General features: G+C 41.5%; 1 protein-coding gene across 3 annotated transcripts in view; it reads right to left on the bottom strand.

Moving 5' to 3' along the window:
- Positions 1 to 579: 579 nt before the first annotated feature.
- ephb3a (eph receptor B3a) overlaps positions 580 to 20529 on the bottom strand; it is a 54974-nt gene continuing 35024 nt past the window's right edge. For 2 of the 3 annotated variants that reach the window (XM_054758445.1, XM_054758455.1), the window contains exons 10-15: positions 19575 to 19697; positions 18647 to 18894; positions 12792 to 13007; positions 11130 to 11279; positions 8341 to 8534; positions 580 to 2117 (exon numbers count right to left, since the gene is read on the bottom strand). In XM_054758445.1, coding sequence (XP_054614420.1) covers positions 2006 to 2117; positions 8341 to 8534; positions 11130 to 11279; positions 12792 to 13007; positions 18647 to 18894; positions 19575 to 19697 — 1043 coding nt within the window. In that variant the 3' untranslated portion in view covers positions 580 to 2005. The other variant, XM_054758464.1, reaches the window with a different exon arrangement.

Below are 20529 nucleotides of genomic sequence, written 5' to 3'. Positions count from 1 at the left end.
TAGTAAACAGACGAAGAACAAGATACCAGCGGTCCTCCATTTGCAGGCTGATTAAAAAGAGGCAGCCAGTTGAGATGATTAGGTATGTCCCCCCCAAAAGACACACACACACACACACACATACTGACATATGAGCTTCTTCCCAGTCGATAAAAACAAGAGCTGACAGCTTCGCTCACCTGCTCTGAGCTTTGTGTCCTGGCTGACGGTTTAACGCAGAACGACACCGACAGCCATATTAACTGTCTCCTTGAAGCTTCTCCAAGAACACACGGTGAAAATCCGCCAGTGTCCGTCAGTCACGTGACCCCATTATTTGGCGAGCGGCATGGACCGGACTTTCATTTTAATTCATCTTAAAACCTAATGAGTCCGTCCGTAGCCGCTGTGCTATTCCGACGGCGGAGGTAAAACATATTTGCTATTCCTTCTTTTCATCCCTCGGCCGAATGAGACCTGGAACTTGAGCCTGGTGAACACGCAGACAAATCAAAGAGAATACCAGATATCAGTTTAATAATTTATTTGCATATGATTATCGTAAAAATATTGAAGGAGAAATGCTTATTTTTGTTGTAGTTTTCTGGCTTTTTTTTTTTTTTTTTTTTTTTTTTTTTTTACAATCTACTACACCTTGAATTGCACAGGAAAACGTCTGCCCTTTACAGACGCACATTTTCTTCTTCTTTCATTTTGACATATAGTTTCAGATATGTAATGACCATTATACGTACATTTCTGCCATTGTTTGCTCCTCAACAACAAACAAACAAGCATGTAAACAAAGGTCACAGAGAGGCCAAAGTCAGGTCAGATAGCAGTAAAGGCTGATTGATCTAAAGTGTGTATATACAGGCAGTCATTCATTTAAATAGGGACCGCACTGGACGCATGTTCGGAGAAATGGACCAACGAGCGCTTGGTTTTACATCCACGTTTGTAGGTCAAGTCAATATTAAGGTCATAAAGCTTTCATCTGTATAGCGACCTTTTGAACACGCACTCGTCTGTGACGTGTTTGCCAAAGTACGATCTACAACTCACAGGCGTGTTTCATTAACATAAACAAAAAACAGCCTCTGCGTCTTTTTCCCTTCAAAGCTTCTGTCTGAATTTCACTCATTCGTTTGTCTGTCTGGCCTGGAAAAAAAAAAAAACCCAAATAAACAAAACAAAACCAAAAACACACACAAGCATTGTAATAAAAAGCCCCCGGTAAAAAAAGCACAAATAAGTTAGCATTCAAAACAATGCGTATATGATTCAAATAAGAAAACATGGACCTTAAAGTCCATCGCCAATGCCACCAAAGCCACATTTAACATGGAGCGTTCCACATTGGCATGCACGTGACGTGTCCAGCACAGTGTCAGTTGGATCGCTCCTCTTGGAAGGAGAGACCATGTGAAGACTTGGATGCTTTGTACAGAATTAGAACACGGAATTCTCCCAGTACATGTGGAAGACTGTATATAAGAGGAAGCGGATTTAAGGGTTTTTTTTGTTTTGTTTCTTTTCCCCCCTCAAAAAAAAATTATAACAGGAAGAATAAAAAGACATCTAGCACAGATGTGAGGCTGATTTTAAATCTTGGCACTGTCGGATCCTTCTAGACCCTCATTCCGGTCTGTGTGAGCGCTCCTTTTCCTCTGTGTGCTGGGCGAGGAGAAGCCCACTGGTTCCCAACCGGCAGAAAACACATGCAGACATGCAAACACAACCTGAGAGGGCCCATAAGACGTTTGGTTTTATGTTGACAGTCACAAAACCACATGAGTCAAATGAAGAACACACACACGCACACACACGCACACACTGTAATGGAACGCTGTCTTTTAACATGAAGTCTCGGGGCGCTCATACAGTACAAAGTATTCCGAGTGGTCCTTCCTGTGTAGCCGGAGCTTCCCCTGTTTTATCTTCTTTATTTTACATCAAGCTCTTCCAGTCAAGAGTTTCTAGGTAGTTTATTTACGTCTTTCTTGCTGCTTGACGCTGCAGCAGCTCACACTCTGATGGGGAGGGTTTGGCTCATTTGTTGCCGAACAATTTCCTCGCTGCTGTCCGGGCTTTTCCTGTTGTGTCCTGGCAGCGTTCCTCCGAGCCGCAGCAGGTCCCTGTCAACACAAGTCAAACAAGACAGAGGCAGGGTTGACATTTTACTCTCTGCAGGTTTCAACAAGTCAAATTTAAGACTTTTGAGGACTTTTTCACATCCATACTGGCAAAATAAGTACAAAAGGGCTGCACGGGTGCCTGAGCTCCATTCTGGGGTTATGTTAAAGCGTCTTCAAAAATCATTTATGAATTTGTTTTAAATCAAAGTAATGTTGATACATTTTGAAGACCTTTCAAAATCACATTTCGACATTTGAATTACAAGTCCCTCATTTAGTGCGGTTAATTGCGGCTAATTCCAGACCAGAACTTGATAAGCCAATTTCCGTGAAGTAGGATTCCTTATTTATAAATGGAATATTTTCGCAGTTTGAGCAAAAAGAATAGAAAACCTATTGACGACCTTCTAAATATGTTTTTTAACATTATTAGATCCCTTTAGACATGATATAACACCCTTTTAGTCACCTTTATACTCGTATTACCCAATATAGTAGACATAATAGAGAAAATAAGACGTAAATAAGACTCCTGCTTGTGTGTTGCTGTAAATGTGTTCCCTCGGGGAGCTGCGATGGGTTCTTAGCTTAGCGTGGGTTACTGCAGCAACAGTAGCCCGTGTTCTGGGGTGCTTTTTCCTTCAGTGCAACAATGGAGCTTCAGGTTGTGTAGGGGCGTCAAACGGCAGCTGGCTATGTGGAGATGTTGCAGGGGGCACCCCTCATGACTAAAGGCCCTCATCTGTGTGGTAATGACTTGGCTTTTTAAACAGGACAACGCTGCAGTTCACAATGCCCGCCTGACAAAGGACTTCTTTCAGAGGAAAAAGCTCACTCTTTTGAACAATCCTGCGTGTCCCCCCCGATCTAAATCCAATTGAGAACATTTGGGAATGGATGGCAAGGGAAGTTTACAAAAATGGACATTAGTTCCAGATAGTGGATGCTCCTCATGAAGCCATCCGAACCACCTGGAGCAACATTCCCACTAGCCTCCTGGAAACACTGGCATCAAGCAATTTTTGAGGTAATTAACATGAATGGCGGAGCTACTCTCATTACTGTGTCCTTTTTTGAAAATGTTGTGTCTATTTTACGGGAGTTTGGTGTTTTTTTAGCTACATTTGATCAGCTGATGAACAGCCTAGTTGCTTTCTCAAAACATTTTTGTGTCACTCCCATTTCTTTCTGTATATGTCCTATTAAAGTCAATCAAGTTCCAGTAATAAGCTCTATGAGAAAAGATGTCATAAAAGTAAAGCGAGATATAACATACAGCCCACAGTTCTCAGCAGCAACACTTTAGAATCTCTGTGTCCTTTGTTGCCGAGCCGGTGTCCTTTCTATGAGGGCCCTTGTGGCTCGGAGATGCCGTACAGATAACGCATCCTTCCATAGACTCTCTCTCTCTCGGGACGTTATCTAGCCAAGCATCGTGGCAGGTGAGGAGCCGCAGCGATACGAGGGCATGCACACATGCAAACAGCAGAGACGCTCTTTAAATCACGCGCTGACAACACGATCCATTCTCCTCCTCCGCTTTCTTCTTCTATCTCTTGCTGTTGCATACTGATGAGGCCATAAATTAATCATTGGCATGTCATCAGCACACGCTGACACATATCATAACATGCGTACACGCTCGCGCACAAGCATGTCTCTCACACACACACTCTCGCCTGTTGCCCCAAGACGGCATTGGGCGCGCCCTCCCCTGATGCATTAAAAAGCTCATTAGCAAGCTAATTAAACACATTCCTCTCTTTTAGCTTCTCCTCAATCTCCCTTATTACTCACACTTCATCACCTCCTGCTTTTCCACATCAGCAGACCTGGCTGCTGTCTGTCCTATCACCCACATTCTAGCTTGCTTCATTCTCGCCAAGTATTGTGGGAATTAAACTGAGGTCAGCCATTACATTTCCACACACAATTAGCTTCACTGAGCCCAAATCCTGGCATAGCGCTTGCCCTTGGGGACCGGTGCTCGAGAGAAAGTGCGAGCCAAGGAGCTGGCACACGACCTGGATACACGACGTGTGATTCCTGCCCTTTGTGCCAGTCGGAAGCATGAAAGCACTGCAAAGCGAGAGACAGGCGGCGTGTGCTTAATTCATTATACATCACTAGAGAGGCGAGGATGTTGCATCTACACCGGCGGAGAGCATCCTGTTGACCGGGTGCCAAGCGAACAAAATTCTGAACAAACACAGTTAAGACTGGCTGGAAGCGTCGGATTTACCACGGTGGAAGCTGGAAAAACAAATGATCACCAGGAGCGTGAGTGCCCATGAATAAGTCAACTTGTGCACTTCTCAGTGAAGTACCTGTGGCAGAGGTGCAACAAAACCCTTTGAGCGCGGAAAGAGAGAGAGGGGGGATTCTCTCAAACAAACCCAACAAGCGGGAATCTCATTTGCGTCTTTGTAGGCCTGCCATATTTTTCTTCAAGGAGACATCGTATTCCAACAACCCGGGGGCAGAGTTATCTCTCTACGAGGAGGAGGCTTCATCCTCCACTTCACAGGTGTCCTATACAATAGAGTGCACAATTTCACAAAAGGTGAAAGAGTACTGATTACATCATTTTCTCATTCTCCGCCTCTGTTGTGGACACATTACTTTTTCCACCGAGGGCCGCATGGTGGAAAATGTGCACATGTACACGTACACGTGTACATGTGCTAAGACGTTTCAAGAAAAAACTGCACCTCAGCTTTGTGATATGGGTGAAAAAGCGTACTAGTACGAACTTCAGTCTGTGCTCTTCCTATTTTTGCTGTTTTTTTATTTTTTAATTTTCCAAATATTTCAACTTTCTTCTCAAATAATCTTCATAAAATTTATTTTTGGAATATTATGACTTTACTCCCATAAAATTATAATTTTCTCCCCAACCTAATTTTCCCCAAATTACAACTTTATTTTGTTTTGTTTGTTTCACATGATATTACGACTTAAAAAAAAAACGCTACTGAAACAACACTTACATTCCTCATATTATGAGTTTATTCTTGTAAAAATGCACCTATTTTCCATGTTTTCCACAACTTTTTCTCTTAATATTTTGACTCCATTCTCGTAAAATTACAGCTGTTTTTTCCATTTGTGCATATCCTAGTGTGTGTGCGGCTTATATACCAGTGCGCTCTATAATCGCGAAATTATGATACTATACCATTTTTAGCACTGAGAGTAATTTGTTATTTGCTTTGGAACCAATGAAAGAAGGATGCACCGACAGTACATCAAACATGATGCTTCAAATTGGCTTCATTATTACAATGAGTGTGGGCAGTCATATGACAAAAACACACACTTTACACACTTTTAAAAGTGAAAAGGGATCCCTTCACTCAGCAGTCACCCCCACTGAGATGTTGCACAGCGGGCTGCTGCATGTTCTCAGCATGCATAGCAAATATTGCATTGAGTAAAAGGCTACATTTGTTGGAATTATAGCAGGACCAAACTCTCCAAACACTGTGGACACACTTCTTAATCAATTCATCAATCAATCAGTAGTTTGGTTAGACACCTTTAATGCTCCCTGGATGTTAGGTTTTCATCTCACCAAGGCATTTTGGACAATGGTATGCTTACACCTTTGCAGGGAATGTTTAGGGAGGTGCTTCGGTGCACAAAACAAGGTCTACAAAATTATACAGTAGTGTCTGGGTTAGAGTACGCCCTGGTTAGCGTGTTTTTCGGTTAATGTAGACAATTTATGGCAAAATTTTGCCTCGGTTAGTGTACAATATGAAACGCTTCTTGCCGTGTTATTAATACACTGCGTGAGTGCAACTGTGGTCTTAGTTTTATCACAAAACGTCCTTGTAAGCGGCTTGCTAATGACCACATGGAAACAGGAACCGGAAGTCATCGCCGTCACCCGTCTATGATGTGAGCGGTGTTTGACTGTTACAAAGAAGACTTGAGGTGAGAAACACTATTGTATTCAAGAAGTAACTCAAACACAAAGGCGGTGTCCGTATTGATCTCGCTGCCACATCGTGTCTTTGTCAACAATAAAGGTACAGATAAAAATAATCTTAGATGTTCATTTATCCCTTTCATTCATCATTTATATGTATTTATATGTATTTAGAATTAGGGATGTCCCGATCCAGATTTTTTAGCTTCCGATCTGATCCTATTTTTTTATAGTCTTGCCGATCCAATCCGATACCGTTTTTTTTGTTTTGTTTTGTTTTTTAATAATAATGAGATTTGTTACAAACATGAATTTGTGGAAATGAATATGGTTATGAAAATAGCTCCTCAAAGCATTAAAAATAATGCAACCAAAGTATTGCTGAATTTCCTTTTTTGTTACACAGCATGACCAACAATATTGTTTGGCTTTTGTAACAAACCTCAGTGAATCAGGTCCCTAATCCAATAAAAGATCCAATAAAAGATCAAATTGGGGAAAAAATGGGCGTGCAAAACTTTTACTTTTAGGGTACTTTTAGGGTAGGACTAATCATTTGACATGATCATAGACCAATTTGTGGCGTAATTTAGAATATATGACTTTTTTTTTTTTAACAAACTCTCTTCGGGCCCTATGAACTCTGTTTTTATTTTTTTCCAAATTATTTTTTCCTTTTTCCAATTATTTTACCAGCATGTGTGGGTGCTATTTGGGTTAGTGAGTAAAATGTCCATGAATTAAATGGCAACAATTTCTAATGGGATGTCAGCCTCAGCAATTATTGCTACAAAATCTTCAACAAACTGTGATGCCCGTGCTTGTGATTAAGGAAGGTGGAGTCACAGATGTCATTCCAATCGCATTATTAATGTAAGATATTTTAATGACACCCTTGTTTTTTTTTACACAATTAGACAAATGTGACAAAGAGCGCTCTTATCTTGAAGGCCGGAATGTGTTGTGTGTGTTGAAAATGGCAATTGACGGTGGATACACGCTGGGTGCGAGAATAAACGTGCCTCTCGTCTTTTTTCACTCAGAACCTGCACGTCGTCGGTGGGCATTGTAAAATAGTCCTTACATTAAAGCAGTAAAACACAACACAGTGAAGCCGCGCACACACACACACACACACACAGACACGCGCACACACACAGCTGCACGAACTAAACTAAGCGAACCCAACTAGCTTCCATTCACGCTCTTTAACAGAGGAGTTTTGACATGTTTGGTAGTGTTTGTGCGGTCCTTATTATAAGCTACCAGTGGTTAAAGCGGCACTTCCCGTGCAAGCGTCCTACACCATGACGCAGCCGTCCGAGCACAGTGAGAGGGAACTACCGCTGCAGCTATGGAGCCAAATATCCAACGTGAAACTAACTTCACCACGGTACACTGCGGACATGTCGGCATGGTGATGTTGTGTTTTCTTCTTCTTGGGAGTGGCAACCAGCTTTGAGGCGCATTACAGCACCTACCATGTTGGAGTGCGGCCCAGAGTTCCGAACGTGATACGGCAACCGGATCGGCCCGATCTTGTGGCGGAAGCCGATATTCATCACCCGATCTTCACAAATACAGCGCATCGGCAGTCGATCCCGATCCTGAAGATCAGATCGGGACGTCCCTATTAAAAACGTGTTTTGCGTTAGCATTTTTGGCTTTCTGGAACAGATTAATTGGATTTACATTATTTCCTAAGGGACAAATGGCATCGGTCAGAGTACGTTTCGGTTCGAGTCAGATTGATGACGCGAGCCAAGGTTCAACTGTAATTTCATGAGCACAGTGAAGAAGAACGTAACCTCAACCCAATCCAAGACCTCTGAAATGAACTCAAGGATACACAACTGCCATCCAGGCCTTCTCAGCCAATATCAGCGGCACAATTACAACAATTAGAAGAGAGTCCGAATAGCTGTTTCGTGTAGGTGTCCCAATACTTTTGTCCATTTGATATCTATTAAAAAGGCCTGTGCGAATGATTGAAAACATTAACTCATAAAACATGAAAAGGAATATATCTCCCTTTAATGTGTGCATCTGCTGTTGCAACTCCTGAAACGTGTGTTCCTTAAAGACCAAATGTTGCAAGACAACGTCGCAGTAATTTGCTGCAATACAGTCCATAAACACAGCTGCTGAAAGCCTGCTCAGTCTCACAATATCATCATTTGAATATGTTGTATTCCAACAACAAGAAGCAATAAAACTAACTTTTATGTCAGCATGAGAGAGGCAAAAAGACATTGCCTACTACGACTGGTACTTTACATGTGCGCTCACCCTGAGTACGTGCTCGTCACCACCTTGAGGCTGCCGGCGTTACGCAGTAGCTTGTCCAAGGTGTTGACGATGCGCGAGAACTTGGGCCTCAGGTTGCGCTCCTTCATCCAGCACTCCAACATGAGCTGGTGCAGCACCATGGGACAGTCCATGGGCGGGGGCAGCCGGTAGTCCTGCTCTACTGCCGTCATCACCTGAGGGACAAGACACCATTGTTACTACAGAGCAGTGTTTCTATTGCAAAATTCATGTACACTGGATCCCTGCACATTCACAGATTTGTGGTCAAAAAAGAGATCTTTTATTTTGTTCCTCTGGAAATAGGCCATTTTTTCCGGATTCACCATAAATTGATAATAATTTATAAATACGTGATAATCCAGGTAAGACCTAACATGCATTTTTGGAATGTGGGTGGGCGCTTTGCATGAGGAGATTCAAACCCAGATTTTCCAGATCTCCTGACTGTGTGGCCAACATGCTAACCACTAATCAGAGAAAATAATAAATTTAAGACAGAAATTAAGACTCACGCTCATGTGTGTTTCAATAAATGCCTTCCAGATGTGTGGACAGGAAGTGACGTTGGGCATTCAGAGTTGAGTTTTAGCTGGAGCACGGCCACAACAGTAGCCCGTGTTATTATGATGATGATGATTATTTTTTATGCTATTATTGTGCCTGTTGTAAGATAAATAATTACAAAATTATAAACGCCTGTTTGGCGATCAAGTCTGGTGTGTTACTAGTGACACCTAGTGGCCAGTGTAGACTACAGTTCATCAACATCTTGACATTCCTTAAACCAGGGGTCACCAACCCGTCGATCGCGAGCTATTGGTTGACCTTTGGGACTTTGCCGGTTGATCGGGAGAATTAAAAAAAATGTATTATTACATTAGTGCCCTCCGCTCCCGGAGAGTGACCAACATGCACGCATTTTGACCACTGAACACGCCCGTACGCCTTGGCGCCCTCCAGGCAGAAACCCGCAAGGTCCAGCTAAGAGCCCAGTCCCCAAAACCAGGCAAGAGATACTAGTACGCCGGCTCCCCTCGCCGCGCTAGCAAAGGTTGAGTGAGCAACGTGCAGAAGGGTCGACCGAGAGGCAGAGAGGGAGTGACAGAGCACAGCGATGTGCCTGAGTACACAAAAGTAGTTCTTGCACGTTACTATGACTCAAAATCTGCCTTTGCTACCTAAAATGGTAAAAATAGAGCAAAAGGCACAAGGAGAAAAAGGTGAAATGTTGAATAATTAACACAAAGCTTTGTATTTTAAGAGAAAGCTTTAAATATCTATCACTTTTTACATTACAGTCTACAATATAAAAGAAAACCTTTCTACAAAATAAATAAATAAATAAATATAATTTAAATATATTGGATATATTTTTTTCTAGGCATGCAAAAATATATATATATCGTGGTTGGGGACCAGGAATCTTGGGCTAAAAAAGGTTGGTGACTACTGCCTTAAACTGTATTTGTATTTCCAGTGCCGGCAGCACTCATGCAACCCCACACCACCAAGCTTGACTTTAGACGAGACAGAATTATTTTGATGTTATTTAGACAATAATGGCCGTGTGTTGAGTTATTTTATATCGTGTCTCTGTCAAATGTGTTCATTTTAATGATATTTTTAAATTATATTTCTTACCATGTGTCATCCAGATCACACCCAGATGGTGCATTTGGCAACAGTTTCAATTAAACATCGAAAATCCCGTTTAACATGTTCAGACACATATTTTGTGCTCATGTAAAATCTTACTACATTTCCTTCCCTTGAGCATAGAAGACATTAAGCATCTGGGTGAAATCTTACCTCCTCTTGCAGTTTTGAGAGAAAAAGGATTAAGCCTCTTGTTTCACTTTTTGTCAAATGCTTTTCATAAGCGTGACAGCAGTCCTGCTAGCACACGCTGTATTCCCAGCTTCAGTCCGGCATCATTCAGAAATGATAAAAACATTATTCTCAAGTGATTGACGGCGAGACAATAAGTGGAGGCTGAAATTGTTCACTCACAGGATTTTCACTCAGGCTAACATATTTCTCTCCATAAGATCTGTAAGGTTTTAACACACCACAATAATAAAAAATCGCCGTTTGGGAACAAAAAAAAGTGTTTTTCCACAGCACTCCTCCTCTCCTGCTGCTTGCCTTTTCATTTTTCAATTGTGCTCGAGCACCTTTCTCTACATCTTCTGTTTGTTGACTCTGACGGTTATTGAGCTAAGACTTTGGCACAAAGGCGAGTGGGAACAATAGACGGTCTCCACTTTGATACTTTCATTACTGCACGCCGGTTTTGTTGGTGGCATTTTTCATAGCGGCTCCTTTTTGCTCTCTTGTTATCAGTGTTACAAGTCTGACTTTGAATTACAATGCTGAGCAGATATTCCACGGAGAATAGAGGGTAGAGCTGCAGTCAGTGTGTTGGAGGAACACATTTTCCTGTTAGCGCGCTGCTGGAGTTGGGCGTCTGTGCATCGCAGATAGCCTGCAGGTAACAACATCCGTGTGCGTGTGTGTGTTATGGGGGAGCTTTGCAGTCTGCAAATTTGGGAGAGGGCTTGGAGGGTGTGCAGACTAAAGTTGTAAATAGGGTGAAATAATGCAGAACACAGACACACTGCGTCTGCAGCTGCAGTGAAGAGATAATAAGCTCCCCAAAAAAGTGAGACAGTGCAAACCAAACAACTCGGCTTAAAAATTAATATAAAGCTGCATGTGTCTCAGCTCTCCAAATGTATGTTTGCATCATGATAATGGTAATAACTCACATCCTGGTTGCTCATGTCCCAGTATGGCCTCTCTCCATACGACACCACCTCCCACATAACGATGCCATAACTCCACACGTCACTGGCAGAGGTGAACTTCCTGAAGGCAATGGCCTCTGGCGCCGTCCACCGGATGGGAATTTTTCCTCCCTGCTCACACACACACAAACGCACACTTAAGAGGGTGAATGGCAAACGTGTGGGAGAGATGCTGCGCTCATGTAGCAATTGGCAGTCAACAGAACGTACAGGCAGAAACTAATGTTAATTTCACACTACCACAAGGACAATGAAAGACACACAAACGCCCCTCAGGTCGCACAATTTGGAACCCGGCTACTATTCTTTGAATCGCTGTCATGCAAGACCTCATATCAGTAATATCAAATAATGAACATTGCGATTGTGTTTTGCTTTTTCTTTGTGTTTTTTTAACACCTTTTCCAAAAGATGGACCTGCCTCAAAAAAGAGGTGAAGAATAAGATATGTAAAGTCAGAAGTCTCCCACTCAAAGCAGTAAGACTCCATATTAACCATATGTATAATCATAAGTTTTGTTTAAAAACATTTTAAAAGTTTGTTATTTGAGGCATCTCCAACCATCTTCTTAGCCACTTATCCTCACTAGGGTCGCAGGTATGCTGGAGCCTATCCCAGCTGACTTTGGGCAGGTCGGCAGTCAATCGCAGGGCACATATAGACAAACAACCGTTCACACTCACATTCATACCTATGGACAATTTAAAGTCGCCAATTAACCTAACATGCATGTGTTTGGAATGTGGGAGGAAACCGGAGTACCCGGAGAAAACCCACGCACGCACGGGGAGAACATGCAAACTCCACACAGAGATACCCAACGGAGATTCTAACCCAGATCTTCCCGATCTCCTGAATGTGTGGCCAACATGCTAACCACTAGGCCGCCGTGCGGCCTATTTGAGGCATCTTTACAACCTTCTGGCCAAATGCGCGTATCTCAAATAGGGGCACTGCCAGGAATTGAAAAATGTTTTTGAAAATTTTACAAATTGTTGAATAAATTATTTTTATGCACAGCAACAAATGAAAAAAAATATTTATTCAGCGTTGGGATCAAACTTGCGCCCTCTGCCGTAAAAGGCAGCAGCCGCACCATTACACCATCAGTGAATGACAGGTAATTAGGTGGCATTCTGCCATTTTTCTCTCTTGTACTGCTGCGTGCTGTCACTCATCACAGCAATGGGCGCAGTGTCAGATTACTTCTCGTTTTTTCTCTCTCCTGCCTCGGGATGACGTGGTGCTCTATGCCTCATGGCAGCGAGGCATACTTGCGCGAAATGATGGGGTGCACTATGGCCTGTGGGACCCGTGTTGTGTGGGCAGGGAGGGGCGACTCAGAAGCCTTCCTTATTTGTCATTGGCGTTCAGTATTTTTTTATGTTTATATCAGCAGTGGTTAACTTCACTTTTATGACAGTTAGGACTGTCAAAAGGTTGACTTTACAGTAGTGACAGTTTCACCTTGGAACAGATCATTATTATTTCCATTGTGAAGTAGTTTCAAGCCAATCAACATGTCCCTACGTAGCTGGTGTTCAACTTCGCATCTTTCATGGTATACAGTATCGACACAGTCTTCACACTCACACACACATACACACACATATTATACTGACCAGTGAGCTTGTATAAGTGGGATCAGCAGAAGTGTCATCCAGAAAGCGTGACAGGCCAAAGTCTGAGACCTTGCACACCAAGTTGCTGTTGACCAGAATATTGCGGGCCGCGAGGTCTCTGTGGACATAGTTCATGTCTGACAGGTACTTCATTCCCGCTGCGATGCCGCGCAGCATCCCGACCAGTTGTGTCATTGTGAATCGGCCGTCGTTCAGCTGAGGGATGAAGAGGAGGTTAATTAAAGGACAGGGAGGCAAATGATTGGGCGAAGAATGGAGAACAAATGACACATTGAAATAAGCAAATAGATGAGTGGGGGTGAAGGCATTAGAATATGAAGCTTCATGGTGGCTCTTGATGGTAACACCTGACCGTTTAAAGCAGTCTCTGAAGTGAGATACATAATTAGGGGTTTCACGACGAGACACCAAACTCACGAGAAGTGGAACGAGACGAGGCGAGATTTTAATGTTAATTTTAAAAAGAGTGCAGTGGTAAATGGCCGTTCACTGGTATAGCGCTTTTCCACCTGCAAGGTACTAAAAGTGCTTTGACACTGCTCACACATTACCTGTGTGCTAACACACTTGAAATGTTTGTTTTCCCACAAATTGATGCTCAACGATATTATTGTCAACATTTTTTGAGATCAAATAAACCGCTCTTATGATAATAATAACACAGCTCACTGTTCTCTTGTCTACTTGTTTTTGTCTATTTGCGTCAGGGTTGTCTAGCTGTCCTTTGAGAGTTATATATATTTTATAGTAAGTATTAAGTATTTATAATTAAAAAAACATTATACATATATTTAAAAACAAATCTTTGTGTTTTTATTAGTTATTAGTATCAACATTTTAGCTTTTTGTAGTTACCAGGACTGTCAAAAATACCACGTTAACGGCGGTAACTAATTTATTTCATTCATTACGTTAGATTATTTAGAGTAATTAATACACACGCATCATGGCAAGCCACGCCTCTCTGTTATGACAACAGACGGCGGCACAGTGTAGCTCCCCACAGAGTCTGGCGCTCTTTTAAAACGTTATTCTGACCTGAACACATCAACAGCAGTACAATTCCAACACCATATACGAATCTCCAACTCCAACAAACACGTCTCTACTACAGAACAACACTTCCTCATTGTCACTCGACTACTGCGAGATGCATTCAGGGTCACTCCGAACATCAAAACGTCTTTCTTATGCGTATATGCGTGGTCTAAATAAACACAAGGACAAAGAAAAACAATAAGTGGATATTCTTATCACTGACTTTGCAACTCTTAATGCGGAAGTACAATTTGCTGCATTTAAGTATGCTCGGAAAATAAACACAAAACATGTGAAATCAGTTTAAGTTACGTGGTGTCTTTGAACGCAACCCCTCATTGCGAATAAACACACGGTTAAAGTGTGATTCAAAGGTTCTGCTACTGTTAAAGAAACTAGTGTTAGGTAAATAGATTTTCAGACGTGTGTGCTATCTTGTAGCTCTATTTACAATTTCACTTAATTTGGAGCTGTTAATCCATACGAATATATTATAATCCTGCCCTGTCTTTTATCTTTCTTGCAGTAAAATACAGTAAAAATGGGCATACTTCAAACATAGTCGCAAATGGTGTTTAATCACCATTTGAAAACTGTGATTAATCTGATTAAAATGTTTCATCATTTGACAGCCCTTTACATTAAGTCTTTTTGCTCTATTTTTCCACTTTTGCTGGGTTTTTGTTTTTTTATTTCTGCAATGAGCCATTTTCCACAGATGGCTCCTGCGCCAAACTTTGAACACCCATGTGTGTTGGCTTGTATTACCAATGCATGATGCAAGAAACACTTCAATACTTGCTAAATTTAATATTGTCAACACGGATCTCTTCTATGTATGAGGTGTGTTATGAAACGAAACCAGTGATCGCGGGTGCTTCAAATTTGGCCAAAATGCAATGAGCGTCAATAGAGCCGCACGGGGATGAAAGGTGCAAACAAATCCAAACATCTATGTCAGTTGAACTGACAAATCTTTAATGCCTAGACTTACTACAGCTTGTGCTTGGACATCAACAAGTAGCAAGCAGCTGTTTGTTTTAATGGAATAAACAGCCACACGTGACTCGCTGACACTGACGCTGTGAACACCAAGGTAGGTTGGATTGCCAGGTGTGTCTAAAGCACTTAATGTGAGCTTCCAATAGTGCCTTACACCCTACCGCACTCTACTGTTTTATCATCCGTAGTAGCCATCATCACAGTCTGATTGGCTTCTGGCTGCCCTGTTTTCACAATACAGCTTTTCTTCAGCTCTTCTCGTCCCATTTCGCGACACCCCTATAAATAATTAAACTCTTTACTGTCATACTAAAGATACTGAGCCTAAACCTTAGAATAAGCAAGAGATGTACATTTTTTTGCTACAGAGGTCATTTTACCAAATACTGCTGACAGGGAGGATTTTTTTTTTTTTACAACTAAAGAAGCTTTTCATTTAAAATCCTACATATTTCTGAAGGCACATGGGTATAAACGCAAAAATTCTCATAGATCAGCGCTTCACTCGAGCTTGATGAAAACATCAATACACAATTAAGTGGAAAAGCTGTATTACTGAAAGGATGAAGCAGCAAATTTAGATATCCAGTGCTGAATATTTTATCAAAGTCAACAAAAGAAAGCTATTGTTTGACTCCACTGTAGCCATAAAGCAGCAAGTCTGCCATGCTGGAGTGTGTATTTCTGTTTTCATGGAATAAAACACAATCCCTCTTTTTGTGCAAGTTAACCGTTTTATCTTCTCATTATGGTATGATTGGATTCATTAACACCTGTGTGGCATCAATACTGACAATTACTCAGGGGAAAAAAAAACTTTAATCTTAAAGGTGCTGCCCCTCTTCAGCTCCAAATTACAATAACTTTTTTGGCCAAAAAACACAAGGACTACCAGATGTTACCAATAGTGGTTTAAAAGAACATTTATCCATTCATCCATTTTCTACTGTATGCCGGAGCTCCCTGGCCGATTGACTGGTCGCCAGCCAATGCAGGGCCACGTACAGACAAACAACCATGTTTAAAAGAACAGGTTGAAAACATAAATGTGTATATTTGTCACAGTTTGAAGTTAAGCTTTGTTTCATCACGAATAAGAGGAGTGTCGTGCACGGCTATCACACACCGCTGTCAGGTATTCAAGTGAATGTCTCTGGCATCAGCATCTCAGAGAAGCCACCGACAATTTGGAAGGCAATACATTAAATGGCAGCTTATGTTAGTAGCTATACTTTGCCAAATCGCTGCTGTTCGCTGATGTCAAACTTGGAGTTCCATTCGTTCCAGAAGGGTCAACTCGAACCGAAACGGCCGGTAACCAAATCAATTTTTCCCATAAGAAATAATGTAAATCCAATTAATCCTTTCCAGAAAGCCAAAAATATTAACACAAAACAAATTTTTATTGTTTTGCAATTCTAGTTTTACATGCACAAAACAATTCGAAATGCATATATTGAAGATGTGATTCTCGGCGACTGTCCCCAAAGACACGATGTGGTAATGAAATCAACCACCACCACCTTCCTGCTTTAAATCCTTAAAGTATTTCTCCCCTGAATAACCCAAAACTGAGCCAAAGAATGCTGCAAGTGCCAGCGTTTTAATAAAGAAGCTGAGAAACACTACTGAATTCAAGAAATAACTCGTAACCAAACAGGAAGATGGCGTCCGTTTGGTGTTTTGCTGCCACGTGTCTTTGGGAACGGTAGTCTTCAGTGAAGGTAAAAGTAACATTAAATGTTCATTTATCCCCTTCATTCCTCATTTTAATGCATTTAGAATTGTTTTATGCATGTAAAACTATAATTATAAAACTGTAAAAAGGTGTTTAGTGTTGAAATTTTGGAGAGTCAACAGCTGATGACATCATAGGCGGTTGACGTAACTTCCGGTTCTGGTTGCCATTTTGTTTGCTAGCTAATAGGATGCTAACAAGGTAGGACATTTTCTGATTTAAAAAAAACAAACATATTAAGAATACGGATGGACTTACGCGGTGTATTGATAAAGCAACAAGACGCGTGCCATTTGTACGCTAACTGGAGAGTGCATGCAAACCGAGGCAAAATTGTTTTCAACATTAAACAAATAAAGGACGCTAACTTGGGGGACGCTAACCGAGGTTCCACTGTATCTTGTGTATGTTATGTAGGCTGTGGCTTGCAATGAGCAGGAAGTGGGCAGAATATACAGTTTTCGAGGGTCAAAGCAGTACCTAACCACGGCAGCGAGCACCTTTAATAATTTAAAAAAATGGCTTGAGGCACTACGCATTTGATCAAATATTGATAATTTAATTTTTACATTTTTTCTTCTTTTTTTTTTTTACAATTTTTTAAATTTTATTTTAATTTAAAAACATATATATTGATAATTTCATTGAATTCAATTGGAAATAAACACAAACACTGGTTTGAATGTTATCTTGACGCACTGTAGACCAGTGAGAAGCATTGACGTTCAAAATTTGCAACCTTCCAAATGAGACTCCAGAACTCATTTTGAGTCACACTCTCGTGACCGGGGGAGGACAAACAAACTGTTTTTGTGTTTTTGTTATTTCACGGCAGGACATCTGACTCAGAACACTGGCCACAGGAAGGAACAGACCGAGACTGGACAGTAAGCTTTACATCATTCGCTATACATATAAAACACCTTTTTCAATTTCTATAAAACCTGAACATGTTTTAACAATTGTGTTAATGTCCTTTTTATGAATGCTGATATAAAAAAAAAACATGTACCATTTTGTGCATATCCCGATACAAATTTATTGTCCTTTTTCCATCAGTGATGTTTAATGAGTAACGACCACACTCGCATTTAAAAGTGCATTTGATGCTATGTTTACATGCCGTTTAATGTGCTGCAGCTGATTAATTATATAGCCTACCGATTGATGGAGGTGCATTTGGCTGTAATAAATGTTTGCTGGCTCATTCAGCAAGACCAAAGCAGGGATAGAAAGGTCATAAAGTGATGTTTGCAGTCTGCTGCTGCAAATACAGATCACCTCATTACACACTTCATTCAACATTAGAAGTATTGTGTCAAAGGTTCAACCTACAGATAGAGGTGCTGACGTGAAGCTAAACAATCTGAGACATAAATTTCCCCCTTTTGGCCTCCTGGGATTCTCTCAATGCACATCAAGTGGAGATATGTAAATAGAAAAATGGTAATTTAATGTCAGAGGGACTGCAGTGATTTGCTAAAAGCATTAAGTAGCCTCATTTAGCCTAACAGTCTTCTTCTCAGTGCAACCACGCAAAGAAAAGCCATTGTACGAGATGTAAAGTACATGTAATAGCCTCCACGCAGCTGTAAATGTACTGCATGACGCCTCATTTCTCTTCCTGTCTTTGTTCAGCACTTTGTGTGGGCGGGGGTGGCATGAAGTGAAAACTCTGATCACTAATGTATTCCGTAGTCGCACAAAGACTCCAAAATACACTGAAGCATCCAGTGATGCATCCAAAATGCAACAGTTTTCCACCTGGAGTTTGGGCATTGAAAAGAATGTCAGCATCAGTTAGGCGCGTCAAGCAGAGACACTACGCCTGCCTACAAATGTAATATTGTGCATTTAATCTCTATCACTCAGCAAGTGAACGCCTCGGGGTGTTTTATGGAGCGTAAAACATTTCGATAACCCAGGGGTGTCATGAGTGCATGTCTGTGTGTGTGTGTGTGTGTGTGTGTGTGTGTGTGTGTGTTCCTCTCGGCTTTGATAGAAACTGAAAGTAATCTTTTCAGTCAGACCTGTGTGCACCTCCCGCCAGGCTTACCCTGAGGAAGGAATCAAGCGCGCCATTCTCCATGAATTCTGTGATGATAAGGACGGGGCAGCTCCGTGTCAGCACACCCTCCAGCCGGATGACGTTGGGATGGTCGAATTGGCCCATGATGGAGGCCTCGGCAAGGAAGTCCCGCCTCTGGCGCTCCGTGTAGCCGGCTTTCAAGGTCTTAATGGCCACCACCATCTCCCTGCGGCCGGCCTGCTTCAGCCGTCCGCGACACACCTCGCCAAACTCACCTGGGGTAAGACAAGGGGGTGCGGGCAAAAGGGAGAGGAGGGAGGGGGTGAGGGTGATGAGGGAGAAGGGTTGAGTGAGCAGAGGAGAGAAAAGGAGGGGACGTTGGAGAGTGTGTGGGAAGACGGAACTTTGGGAGTGAATGAGCTGCTTTTAGAGAGGTCAGCGTCTAAATGTTGGGGGTTGAAATAAAGAAAAGGAAACTGCGAGGAGGGAGGTCAGAGGGTAAAGATGTCAGGCAGCGAGGGGGTGGCTGGCTGTGATCGAGTGTGCAATCTGGGAGTCGTGTAGGGACAAAGTGGACGGGTGAGGAACTTGGGTGTTGCACAAGTGGTGCCTGAGTGCAAACATTTACAAAAGGAGAGAAGAGGAGACAGAAAGTAAAGACGGAGGAAAGTTGATGCAGCAGGAGCACACTGTCATTTGGAGGTGAAATCAGGACAGAACATGCTGCTGGAGAGAAACAAAAACAGATTGAGGGGAGGGAAAGATTTTCACCTCCATCCATCCCACCCGTAGCTCTCATGCATGCACGCTCTGAATCTAAAGCCCCTTTTGTGCCTTAAAGCTCTTCTCACAGAACAAACCCGAGCCCTTGATGGCACACTCCTGTTCAAATAAATCATTAATGAGCGTGACTCATTCAGTGTCCCCTCGGACAAAAAGCAGCTGCGCTATTCACCTGCACCGATGACTTCTTCAATCTTTATGCAGGAGATGTCGATCTCCTTGGCGAACTCGTGGATGGCGTCATTTGGGTCCTCGTAGGTGAAAGGGTCGATGTACACTTTAACCCCCGGAGAAACTGAAACCAAGATGAAGACCGAAAAAATCAATATCGCAATATGTAATAAAGGTGCTCTACTTTACGCTGCATACTTGCACATATAGAAAAGCAGGGGTGTCCAAAGTGAGGCCCGGGGGCCATTTGCGGCCCACGGCTGTGATTTTATCGGCCCGCAGCACAGTTAAAAATTTAATTTAAAACTTAAAAAAAAAAACAACAGCAGCAAAAATGGGAAAATCAATCAAAAGTCAAAGTATTAAGAGGAGAGCTGTAATCTAGCAATAAAAAGACATAATTTCACAAGAATAAAGTAATAGTATAAGGAAAAATTAGTAGCATGATGTTGAAATATTCAAGAAAAAATGTTTCTAATTTTTTTTAAGACACAAATAATTAATAAAGTTGTAATTTTTGGAAACTTAGGTTGGGGGAAAATTTATAACATAGGAATAAAGTCAAAATATTAGGAGAAGAAAATATATACAAGAAGAAAGTTGAAATGTTTAGAAAACTATACAAAAAAATTAACAGCAGAAATTTGACCAGAGTAAAGTCAAAATATTGAGAGAGAAAAAAAAGTTTTCTAATGAGAAAAATAGTTTCAATTTTAAGAGAATAAACTTGTAAAATGAGGAAAATTATCATTTTAGTAACAATGTTGAAATAAAGAAAAATACATTATTGTTTTAAAAGATATAAAGTTATAATTACGAGAAGGAAATTTACAAGAGGAAAGCTGCAATGAAAAAAACCCAGCAAAAATGGAAAAAAAAACCAGCTGTCATTTTACGGGAATAATATTAAGAAAAAAAGTCATAATCGAATGAACAACAAAAGTCGCAATTTTACG

The sequence above is a fragment of the Dunckerocampus dactyliophorus genome, chromosome 2 (assembly GCF_027744805.1).
Source record: "Dunckerocampus dactyliophorus isolate RoL2022-P2 chromosome 2, RoL_Ddac_1.1, whole genome shotgun sequence".
NCBI lineage: Eukaryota > Metazoa > Chordata > Actinopteri > Syngnathiformes > Syngnathidae > Dunckerocampus > Dunckerocampus dactyliophorus.
The sequence above is the reverse complement of the archived record's forward strand: the minus strand, read 5'-3'. Positions and strand labels throughout refer to the sequence as shown.